General features: G+C 43.1%; 2 protein-coding genes across 2 annotated transcripts in view; both read right to left on the bottom strand.

Annotated features, from left to right (window-relative positions):
* Positions 1-4,026, bottom strand: part of LOC119423023 (protein Dok-7-like) — a 38,548-nt gene extending 34,522 nt beyond the window's left edge. The window contains exon 1 of the mRNA XM_037690434.1: positions 3,957-4,026. Coding sequence (XP_037546362.1) covers positions 3,957-4,026 — 70 coding nt within the window. The remainder of the gene's footprint in view (positions 1-3,956) is intronic.
* A 1,515-nt stretch (positions 4,027-5,541) lies between these two features.
* Positions 5,542-12,190, bottom strand: part of rgs12b (regulator of G protein signaling 12b) — a 56,105-nt gene continuing 49,456 nt past the window's right edge. The window contains exons 16-18 of the mRNA XM_037690433.1: positions 11,847-11,914; positions 8,158-8,329; positions 5,542-6,723 (exon numbers count right to left, since the gene is read on the bottom strand). Of these exons, the coding sequence (XP_037546361.1) occupies positions 6,122-6,723; positions 8,158-8,329; positions 11,847-11,914 (842 nt within the window). The 3' untranslated portion in view covers positions 5,542-6,121. The remainder of the gene's footprint in view (positions 6,724-8,157; positions 8,330-11,846; positions 11,915-12,190) is intronic.

Genomic DNA, 12,190 nt, shown 5'->3' with positions numbered 1-12,190 from the left:
CAGCTGAAAGAAAACTTAAAAAGACCATAAAACACCCATTAAAGGAGTAAAACATAAACCAACAGCTTGGTACTTCAAGGAGCTGCAGGTATTTCTGTTCTTGTTGGCGGATGACAGAATCCAGAGGGAGCGAGAACAAATGGATCCAATTTACGAGCTCTGATCAGCAGAGGGTGAAGTGGACCACAGCACTTTTGGAAACCGTGGCAGAACATTGCGTTTTGTGATTATATTTCTCTGGTTTGCCCATTGCTGTGTTGTGTTTGCCTTGGATAGAAAATAACGTTGCAGAAGTTTTGGGTGGCCGTGCTACGATGATCCCGCCCACATCGAGATCACCAAGATCTTTTTGTTTTATTCAACCTTTATTTATACAGGTTGGTCCCATTGAGCCTCGGGGACTCATTTACAAGAGAGACCTGAAGATCTTGAAGACTCGTGTAAGGTCAAAGCAAGTTGTGGTGAGATTAGACAATAGAAAAATGGCAGGACACAGTGAGAAGACAGTCTTGAGCGGGCAACATGCCACGGTGTTTACAGTGATCCATCAGCTGCACGACTGAAAATCCAAAAATCTCTTCCAAAACAGCACAGGAAACGTTTTCTCTGAAAACTAGTTCTTTTTGATGGGATTCCCCTCTTGACCCTTTGCAAGAACAAACTATACGACACAACTCAAAGCACAAAACATTAGTTTAAACTTTGATCAATGTCAACTACTCAGTGGTGCGTTGGGCTGTCAGCTGGTGGTTAACCATCACTGAACTATCACTAACGACGATGCCGATAATACCGAGCCTTTCCCTTGAGGCTGGCACCATGTGCGGTGACTAAGTGCAACAGAGATTAGGGATTTTGTGCCATTTAGAGTAAACATTTGAGTCACATGTCACAAGACCTGAAGTCTGTGCTGTTTAAGGGCATTAGTGAAGCTAAACGTATCACGCTTGCAGCTATCTGACCAATGGGTTGGTGTCCTGAATGTTCAGAAGGCGCGTGGTGTGTGGAAAAATCAGTCCGATAACGTACACAGAGACTGGGGCCTAAAGGATCGATCAGAACCTGTTCACACTCGTGTCTCCCACTGAGATGGATTGATTTCAGACCTGCCAGCAGCTTTTTACAGCACACGTCAGGAGCCCAATGGCAGATACAAGAAACGTCTTTTCAGAGGCTCGTCTTGTTTCTGGACGAGCTCGATCACCGTAAAATGAATTGTGTTCAAGGTTGTTCAACTTGAGTAGAACTGGATCACATGGTAGAACATGCCAGTTTCAAAGTACACAAGTCAAACGTCACCATAAAGGCAAAACGTTGGGCTTTCCATGGATTCCTTTGAAGACCCAGACCACAGCAAATAACGTTTAAACTGGAGAAATTCCATTTCCAACACAAATGCTGGGTGAATGTCTGACGCGGAATGATTTTTGCTTAACGCTGCTGCAGAAGGTGAAACCAGACTGAAAAGGTTTTATTCCATCCATCATCTTTACTCGCTTCTTCCTTTTCGGATCGTGGGGGTCGCTGGTGCCCATGTCCAGCCGTCGCAGTGTGAGAGGCGGGGACACCCTGGACAGGTCTCCAGTCCATCACAGGGACACATTGAGACAACCATTCAGTCTCTCTCACCTAGGGACAGTTTAGAGTTACCAGTCTAACATCATGTTGTGGTCTGTGGGAGGAAACTGGAGTACCTGGAGGAAACCCACGCATGCACGGAGAGAACATGCAGACTCCACCCAGAACGGCCCCCGGCCGGGACTTGAACCGGGACGACCTGCTCGCTGAGAGGTGGCAGCTTTACCAACTGCACCACCGTGTTGCCAAAACAGGTTTTATTGTTAACATTTTATTTCATTGTCAGCAGAGCTGACATTTGATCAAAGCAGGAAAATAGAAGCATAAAGCAGCAGAAAAACTATATATACTAAATATTTTGCTAATTTCAGCTTTTTTGGCCAATTTCCTAAATTTTGTGCTCAGTTCTGTGAATTTAAACCTAATTCAGCAAATATGTGTTCTTTCTAATTTAGGCTTGTTCTTCCATTTCAGCTAATTTCAGCTGTTTTTCAGCAGGTTACTCAACAGTAAGTATTCACACTGCATTTTTCTCTAGTTAGTATTAACACCAGAACCAAATTAGTTTGATCCAGCTGATAAATTGTGTTTCCACTCTTCCTCTCAAAGACGGTCCACTCCAGCAGACATTCAAGTAGCTGCGAGGCAATTATTTTTGTTGGCCAGCCGATGTGGGCACTGCAAGAAGCGGGCGAGTTGAAACAAGAAGCCGAAATAAATCCATGTAGCCGTTTCTGTGAAGTTGCTCCAATGTAATCAGGAAATAGAACTCGGAGAACGTCTCATAGCAGGAACATTACTGCAACCAACGATGAAGAAACTGCAGTAGAGCTAATAAACTCGACGATTTAAAAATAAAACGCAGAATGTTTTTAATGTTTAGTCAGTTGTTTGTAGAACATCTCACCTGAACGGAAACTTGATTTTTCTGGTATGAATCAGCAGAAACAGACACTTGGATGTGTTTTTGCGAACGTGATTTTTCTGGCTAAATAAAACCAGTTGAGTTGTCGAGGAAGCACAAACTAAACCATCTATCAGCTGCTATTCTAAAAAAATAAAACGCAACAGAATAAGGTCGTCACGTGATGCAAAAGATACACAGCAACGGACTGTTCGCGCTTCGTGTGTGGAACGATGAGGAACAAACAGACCTGTTGTGTTTGTGGACTACTAAAGAGCTGGGAATGACGACGCTCGCCAAACAAGACACTGGGCAGAGTGGGAGCCAGCTAATGGCCCAGTTTCCCCAAAAGCCTTTGTTCCTCAAAAACAAAAGCCCCGTCCTGCAGACAAAAGAAAACACACACACGCACACACACGCTGTTGTGTGGACCGGGCAAAACGTCCTCACAACAAAGGTCTAATATCAGTGGTAGGTCCTCACAATGTCATTAAGCCAAGCACACACACACACAGACTGAGAAGCAAAAAGAGAGGAAATATTAAATAAAAGAAAAATTAGATTTATAAAAAGACACAAGTCAAAACCAGAAGCTCAAGAATATTTTTGAGATGGTACTAAAAGACTAATTTAACTTGTTTAAAGTTGTTTAACCAATTAAACATGTAACAAAAGTTTGAATACACAGAAATGAATAATCCATCTTAGCTGGCTGTGATGCAGTGGGTTTCAATTATTTTAAAGTAATGAACAAAGATAAAACAGCATGACAAGTAACACGTTGGTGAAAGTTCAAGTATTGTTTAACAATTATTCTTATCCTTGAAATGTTTGCATGTGAGCAGCTCTGCAGTCCGTTTATCTTGTTTACTGATGATATGATGAACTTGTAAAAGTTTGTTTTATTCACTACATTGGTCATTTCATGGCACTGAAAATCACATTTAAAGAACGAAAACCAAAATTATGTTTCAAAGCACTTCAGTTGTTTTGAAGACATTTTAAAAAAATCTCCCAAAATTGTCTCCATTTGATTTTTTGTGTAGAAAAAATTAAAATGAATTGAATCCGTTGGCCATTCCTAACGAGAAGCCCCGGCTGTGTTATCGTTGTTTGAATAAATTACACTTTCTTGTGTATTCATATTAAACTTACAACTGAAAAAGTACGGTAATTTTCACATGGAGACGCTTCAAACCCAAGGTTATCTTTTCAACTTTAAAAACACTTCTGTCACTTTGGCCTGCAACACATTCAAAATCCACTTGACCACTTGCTCTTGTCGAGGGCGGACGCGTTCCCTCTCCTCTCCCTCCTCCCTTTGCTTTTGCTCTGTCCTGTTTGTGAAACTGCTTCGGAGCCTCTCTCTACATTTCTTCCGAAACATATTTTTTGCTATGGATCTGGTGAGCTGGTCTCTCAAAGCAACTGATAAAACTTTCTTGACGAGAAGACGAGCTTCAGGCGAGCCGACTTGCCCTGATGACGCACGTCATTGATTCTTGGGGCGATTGGAAGGTGACGTGTCTATCTCTGCTGTCCATCGAGGATGTTGAAGACGCATATGTAATTGGATTTATGAGAACAGGTTTCCTGCTTTTTGGAATCAGCTGGTTCCTGATTTATCAACAAACAAGGAAGTTGTCGGCAGCCAATCTGGCCCTGGTCAAGCTGTCTGCCTTATGTGATGGTTTGCTCCGTGCCTCGAGCACCCAGACTCAATTGCTTTGTGAAATGAACTGTAAGTTAGAAGTGATTCGTGAGAACCGCAGGCCACTTGTGGCCCCTAGGATTCGTTGGCAGGATGGGTCAGATCTCAGGGAATACTCTCAGGCACGGACAATCGGTGTGTCTACTTAATTTGGTCGTTTTTGTGCAAGGTTAAAGAGACATTACGGAGTCTGACAGTTTTGTTGTACATGTATTTTAGGGACCTTTCGAGGTTCTTTATCACCGTGTCTTGTAGATGCAGTTCAGCGTAACTACAAATCAATTATATTATGAGTGGCACAAACTTGGATTAATATAGTGCTTCAGTAAACATGATAAATGACATTTTACCAGTGGTCAAGCCTGCGTAGGTTGGATTTTTTAAACAAATGAACCTTTAAATGTCTCCTAATCCAACACTACTGGACAGAACAAATCCTAAAATATTAAAATCCAGGACAAAAAAAACCAGGCGGCTCACATGAAGCTACAGTACAACCTCTAAAACATTTATTTGACCTATTTACAGACAGTAGAGTCGGCTCGGCAGGGCAGGGCCGATTCCTATTGCAACGCCATTCAACGACTACAGCAACGTGGTGGTTTCAGAGAGGAAACTATTTACAAATGAATACTTTTATAATGGACAGAACGTAAACATGAGGAGAACGATGCATAAATTAATGTATTGACAGTTAGCATAAGGTGAAGGGTCCATTTAATCTTCCTAATTAAAAACAGAAATGTCGACGACAAAAGAAAACCTGCTTGTTTACCGTCAGTGCACATCGTTTAAAAACACTTTTACTCCCAGGTTTTCAATCCAGTGAGAGTTGATTTAAACTTCACTGTGTTTTTATTTTACGCATTTAGTTTATCTTTACAACTCTGTGGATCTATGTATTTCATGCTGTGTCGTTTGCTTGTTGTTTTGTTGCACAGCACTTTGGTTGGCCTTGTCGCTGTTTTTAAGTGCTTTACAAATAAAGTGGTATGGTTTACTTTTGGACCAGAGAGCATGAATGCACGTGCGCTGCAAACAGTTTATATGAGCGATAAAGAGAGCGATAAGAGAAATAAGAAGTGTGCAGGGCTGTTGTGATGCCATACGCACAATGCATGTGATAACTTCAATACATCATCTGCTTAAAACTGCAGTTTTTATTCTAGCTTGTGCACGGCTCCTGGAGAGTCACTTCTAGTGATTCAAAACATATGAACTGTTTCCTGAGCTGTGGCAGCTCAGCCGTCTTTAGCTCAAAACCAGACATTCTGAAACAATAAGGTGATGAAGACGAAGAGATGAAACATGAAGTCCAACGTGTACAGTCTTGTTTACGACTGGCTAAAGTGCATCGTTAGATTCTAAATATTTGGGGGTGCTAGAGGAGTGAAAATGGAACTGGTCTTCGCCAAATCCTCCCACGCTCGTCCTCAATTTTCAAGAAAAATAAAGAGAAAAATGTCCACAGCAAGTCCATTCAATAGTTCACACAGATACACACCACACAGGGAGAGTCCAGGGTCAAGTCTGAGCAATGCATCCATGTTTCCTCTCTTTGTGTCACGACACCTTTTTACCAAGTCTGTTTTCAACAGAGTGGATTGCTGGACGCAAAATAGTGCACAAATACCTTTGCATTTAAACTCACTGTTTGCCTCAACTATTTTCTACTAACTTGCGAAGGTCTTAGCTGCAATCTTTACATTTTTTGAGTGTATTGTTATATAAATTTGGGGTAAACACTTGTCTAATCATCATTAAACTGCAGAGTTTAGTTAATCAAATGATTTGTTCCCCTATGCGGTGGAGTGGAAGAAAAGAGGAGATCTAGATGCATTTTGAACCAAAGAACACTCAAAGTGACTTTAGCGGACCTCCAGTCCCACCAGCAGTCAGATGAAGGGAGGGTTGATGGTTCAACAGTTTCACACCGGGCATGTACCTGAGCTAGGTCGGCTGTCCTGTGCCTGTTGAGGCCGAGGCCGGGCTTTACTCAGCAGGGCTGAGGGAGTGACGTAACTGAGGCTGGGGCTGTTAATGTCACCCTCCCCCACAAGAGTCAGATCAGACAGGGTGTCCTCCTCCAGCATTTGGATCGATTCTCCCCCGGCAGAGTCCTGGAAGGTGTGCGGAGTGGCTCGGGACGGGTGGATGGGGGAGACGGTGGATGAAAACAGAGGAGGTGGCCGGGGTTTCCTGCCCCCTCCGCTCTCTGTGCTCAGCGCAGAGTCCAAGCTCTGCGACTGATGGCTCGCGCTGAGCAAGTGTGTGCTGCCTACGCTTCCCCGCTCGTTGCCGTGTGACTTGTTGCCTCGGCGACCGCTGCCAGGGAAGCTGCTGTTGTTGGGGTGACGGGAGTTCGGGGTGGAGCAACTGGGCTCAGGGTTGCACGGAGGAGGCGCAGTCTGGCTGTTGACCGCTGGCGACAGGCGCAGGAAGTCTGGGAGCTGCAGGTCGCTCTTGTTTAGCAGGCCTCGCTGGTCGTCGGCTCTGTTGCTCTGAGCTTTGGATATGAGGTCGAAGAACTCTGCAGGCACGCACCGTGCCACGTGCACACACAAGAACACACAAACATGTGAACACTGACACGCATGTGCGCATCCGCACAAAAGATCATCTCAGACGTTTAAAGTTACTCATTGCAAAGTCATGAAAACCGGGCGAAGAAAATTTCCTAAAACAAGAAACAAGACCTGAAACATTTGTTCTCTCCCATCGATGGTCAGTCTGAACTTTGCTCTTGGAAAATTTGTAAGAAAAAAGTGTGACCGGCTGCCAACTGCCGTGTGCGTTTGTTTACGTGCAGAGCCGGTGACTGAAATGATGCCAACAATCTTTAACTCAGATTTGTCAAGTAAGCAGATAAAAAGACAAGTCAGATTGTAACTACAGGCCTGTGGGTGTTTCTCCACATGACGCTAGGCCTGTCGCGATAAGCAATAAATCAATTGATCGCACGATGAATGAAAATTATCGACCTCGTTTTCATTTATCGGCTTTATCGTTTCTTCGCGTCTCTTTCTACTGAAGACACGGCTCAACTCCGGTGCGCTTCACTGACCCCTCTCTTTCTCTTCCGTTTTAACCATTTAAAAAATATATATATCAAATTTTTGGATACTTAAAAGCAGCTAAGCCGAGAAGCTAAGCTACGAGCTAAGCTAACAGCCTCCGTCTTGTCAAAGCTCCAAATCGCCTCCATCCATCCTTCGGTTCAAACAGTCTTGCGCTGCCATCCAGTGGTCAAACAAAGGTACTACATGCAAAACAAATTAAGACAAAACATTTCTTTTTAAAGTTGACAATTACTAATTATTGTCAAATTTCGATCAATATTATCGTTTATCGCAATAATTTCTGAGACAATTAATCGCCCAGCAAAATGTTTTATTGTGACAGGTCCATATGGCGCTCGATCTCCCTGCTTGAGCAACAGTTTTTACCCGTCATGTTTCTCATCTTTCTCTTATCCCTCAGCAGCAGATACATTTATATTACCGCCTAAATGTCTCCTTAAAGATATAATGTGCAGTATCAAACACACCACTAACAGCCAGTCTAATGTGGGTCAGTCACACGACTCGTGTGGACTCACGTGGACCCGCGTTTCAGAACTGCATCTCAACATATCTGGGAAACCACTGGAGCAAACTCTAACAGCATAGTTCCATATGTTTCAGGAGAACCTTTTCTTATGGTTGATTTCATGCTTTGCAACAAGTAACTTTAAAACGATAGATTAGTAAAAACACATTTAGTATTGCTTCAAACATGCAGCTATGCGTTTTATTCAGACAAGTCAAAGCTACATTCAGTACAAGCAAGGGGTGACTGTACATGTAGCTAGCTAGCTTTGAAAGCTTTTGGTGCTTCTGCAATTCTGCAAACAAGCCGAGGTGTTAGTTCGATCAAAGCAACGCAGCTACAAAAACAAGAGAGAAGGAAGAGGTTCAGTTTTTACCTTCAGCTTCGTCTATATTTATCTTTTTCTGCTTTCTTTTCTCTGGAGCCTTATGATGAAAGACAGAGTGGTTGGATAAAGGCTGGCCGCTTTTGTCAGGGCCTGATCCAGCCTGGCCATTTTCCCCATGGGGATGGGCTGTGCCGGCTTTCCTTGATGGCCTGTCCTCACCCTGGGGGCCACACGGAGAGCGGAGCGGGGCATTAGAGCCCTGAGGACTCAGGGTGCAGCAAATATGGGAGGAAGCATTGAGAACAAATGGGAACTGATGCTGCTGATGGTGAAGAGGGTCACAAATTGTACACAAAAACAATTTGATGGGAAGTGATGAAGATTTGATGATTGGGGCATGTGCACACCACCTGGCCAAAAATAATAATCTGGCACGTTTCAGAACTCAACCGTAACGATGATCCGACAATTTTCAGTCAGGTCATCTGGATAGTTTTTTGTTTTGTTTTGCTGAAACGTTTCACCTGATTTTGAACCAGTTTGACACGACTGTTGACGAGGAAGAGGGCCGGCACCGGAGGAGGGAGCGTGCCAAAGACACCATCTTAGCACCAACATAACTGGTTTGTTCCACTTTGGAGTAAGTTGTTGGGGGAAGAATCAGTTTTATGTTGTGCGTTTCCTTAACTGATGAAGTGTTCTGGATGGAAGGTGAAACATTTCAGCACAACCACAAAAAAAAAGAAACTATCCAGATGACCTGACTGAAAATTGTTGGATTGTATACCTGGATTACTGAGCATGGACTTTGTTGGTTTTGAACCTAACGACGATTGTTTTATATTTTTGCAGTTTGAATTTAGCTATCCCCATGACCTTTAACTTTTCACTCCAAAGTCTAAATTTAAGTTTTTAACATCGTTTGAGAAGGGAAGTGATGTCTACACAGCACTAAAGTAGCAAACTCCTGGTCTGTCTATACATTGTGCATGTGGTGGTTAATTTTAACTTTTTAAGACCGATGGGAGCTCTGTTGTGTACTTTAATTTAATTTAATGACCTTTTTTAAATGTTCTTGGTCACAATCATTACTGGTGGCATCTCACTGGGCAGAGACAAGCTGGTGAACAGCGTTCACAAGGGACTCTCCACAAAGTCTCGAGACGTTGGTCCTCAGTTTGTTGTCTATCCTGTCGCTTGAGTTTTGAACATGTTCATAATTTGTCTTTTCTCAAAGTAGTCACAGAGTCGCCAAGGTTGTCTTAAACCCGTTTTCAACTCGTCTGAATCTGGCACAAGTTTCCGACACGTTTCAAAAGCACTAGAGTTGTATTCCGACACTCGCATGTGATTAATTACTGAAAAACTCCAGGACAGAGAACAAACATGGAGGCAGCTCCCAAGGTACCAATTTCCTGCAGGATCAATAAAGCTCTATCTTATCTTATCTTTTATCTTAAGTGGGTGGAAGTGGGCAACAAAATAATGTGTGTGGCCAAGAATGCAATTTTTTTTAACCTGTGAATACCAAAACAGGCCGTGATTTTCTAAAACTGGCCGTTCAAACATGGCCGCACGGCTCACCGGTTACTTGGTTGCACTCAGAAGTAAATGACGCTGCAACATTTGTCTATTCAATGGGGAGGGGTGTACCGCAGGGGTCCATCCTCGGTCCTCTTCTCCTTTCATTTTACCTGCTACCACTCTGTCATTTTCCATAAACAGAACATTCCCTTTCATTTCTACGCTGATGACCGTCAAATTTACTTCCCTCTGAAGCACACAGGTGCACGTTCTGTTCAGCCTCTTCTTGACTGCCTGGCTGACATCCAGGACTGGATGACTTTAAATTTCTTAAGTTTCAATGTGAAGAAGACTGAAGTCATGCTCCTAATGGCACGGTCATGAACCACTGCATCGACCTTTCCTCTCTAGCCCCGTTAGAGAAACAAAGAGTCACTAATCTGGGAGTGATAATGGATCCTTCCATGAAACTTAACAGTCATGTAAACGATTGTCAAATCCTGGGTTTTTTTTTCAGCTGAGGCAACTGTCTAAGCTTAAGTCCATACTGTCCAACAAGAATCTTGAGACAGTGATCCATGCGTTCATGACATCCAGGCTCGATTACTGCAATGTGCTTCTTTTTGGAATCGGTCAGAACTCCATCACACAATTACAAGTGGTCCAAAATGCTGCAGTCCGATTTTTAACTGGTAAAAGCAAAAGAGAACACATTACACGGGTTCTGGCTTCCCTTCACTGGCTCCTGGTTCACTTTTCAAATTCAGTTCAGAATCCTTCTGTACGTTTTCAAATCTCTGAACAGTTCTGCCCTGTCTTATCTCGCTGATCTGCTGCAGCCATATGTCCCACAGCGATCTCTGAGGTCAGCAGATCAGATGCTCCTAGTGGTTCCAGGAACTCGTCGTAAGCTCAGAGGTGACAGGACCTTCTCTGGTGCAGGTCCAAGACTGTGGAATGAGTTACCACTGCACGTCAGGCAGGCTCCCTCCCTCACTGTTTTTAAGTCTCACTTAAAACTCACTTTATTCCCCGACTTCTGACACCGTGATTTGTTTTTAATCCTGTCTGTACTTTACAATTATTCGCCTTTTAGTTATCATCTTTTTCCATTTGGATCTAGGATTTTATCCTGTGTCCTTTGCTTGTTTGTTTTTCCTGTACAGCCTTTGGTTGGCCCTGTTGCTGTTTTAAGTGCTTTATAAATAAGTGGTACGGTATTTTGAGTTAACTAGTCTCCACAGCCCAGTGACATCATACTGCTTTGGCTTTGTTCTAATTAGATTTATTCTGCAAAGATTTATTACCATTTTAACGCTTTGAACAGCTTTTTCTTTCGGTTTTAGTTTAAGCGACCGTTTTAGCTCTTTGGTTTGCTACATGGAGACCAATGATGTAACAATCTTACACAAAAAATAAATAAAACATTTTTATAACGAGCTTTCTTCCATCACGGCTGGCTGTTTAAGAATGAACAGCTCCTCAAAGTGTTAAATATTGTTTAAATTAACCGGGTTCCATTAACACTGTAGTACTTTATTCATTATAAGTTGTGTTTTTTTTGGCCAGACGGTGTTTTAATGATTTGAGGAAAAAATATGGAGTGGCTCAAACACAGGTGGGATGTTCCATTCAGGCAGCTATAATGTCCATTTTGTGTGCTAAGCATCATCAACGCACACCACAACACCACAAGGCCCAACTACAACTACTTAAAGCTGCACTTCTACAACTAAAGAAGAAGAAAAAAATGAAGCTCCACAAACAGATTCTGGAATCAGCCAAAAGGGAGATCAAGTCAAATCACTACTTCAGATTAAACCCCAACAACTAAAACAAAAGGAAGAAAATCCAACCGATGATCTACAACTAACAACCAACCGAACGTCTTTCGGTTGCGCAGAGGGGGTTCTGACACCCGGTCAACGTGTGAAACTGGGCGTGTAGGTGTTAAAAGAAAGGAAAGACCAGAAAGAAAAGTTGATGATGCATTCAGCCCGAGGCAGAGCACAACAATGGAACATTAGGAGCTTCAACAGCTGGTCGTACCACAGCGTCCAGATGTTTAACACGCAGCACTCAGACACACACGGGCGACTGAAGACAGCCGGAGACACTTAGCAGCGTGACAACATCAACCAGGCAGGAGTGACGTTCGTGGGTTAAGGGACAATCCAGAGCGGGAGAGAAAGGTGAGTACGAGGAGCTCTTACTGTCGACGACTGGTTCCTGCTTGAAGAGGCTGGAAGGTGATTCTTAGAGGGAGACACTTTTTGTTTGTCTGGGGAATCGAGACGAGGGTCATTGTGGAGAAACAAACACAAAGAATCAGGATAAACACGTTGCTCACAGAACTGTGAGGTGCAGCCACGATCCAGGAGGAAGTTGGGACGTTGTGAGAAACGTCAATGAAAACGGAGCGAGACGTTCTCCATCCCATCGACAGAATTCATTCACAGAGAAACAGAAACTATTTCAGTTTACGAGATTTACATTTAAAGTCACAACATCTTGTCCCAGTCATTTTAAATTGGACATCAACTACATCCATCCATCT

The sequence above is a fragment of the Nematolebias whitei genome, chromosome 16 (genome assembly GCF_014905685.2).
Source record: "Nematolebias whitei isolate Nwh7 chromosome 16, NemWhi1, whole genome shotgun sequence".
NCBI classification, from domain to species: domain Eukaryota; kingdom Metazoa; phylum Chordata; class Actinopteri; order Cyprinodontiformes; family Rivulidae; genus Nematolebias; species Nematolebias whitei.
Note: the sequence above shows the minus strand (reverse complement) of the source record. Positions and strands in the feature narration are given on the sequence as shown.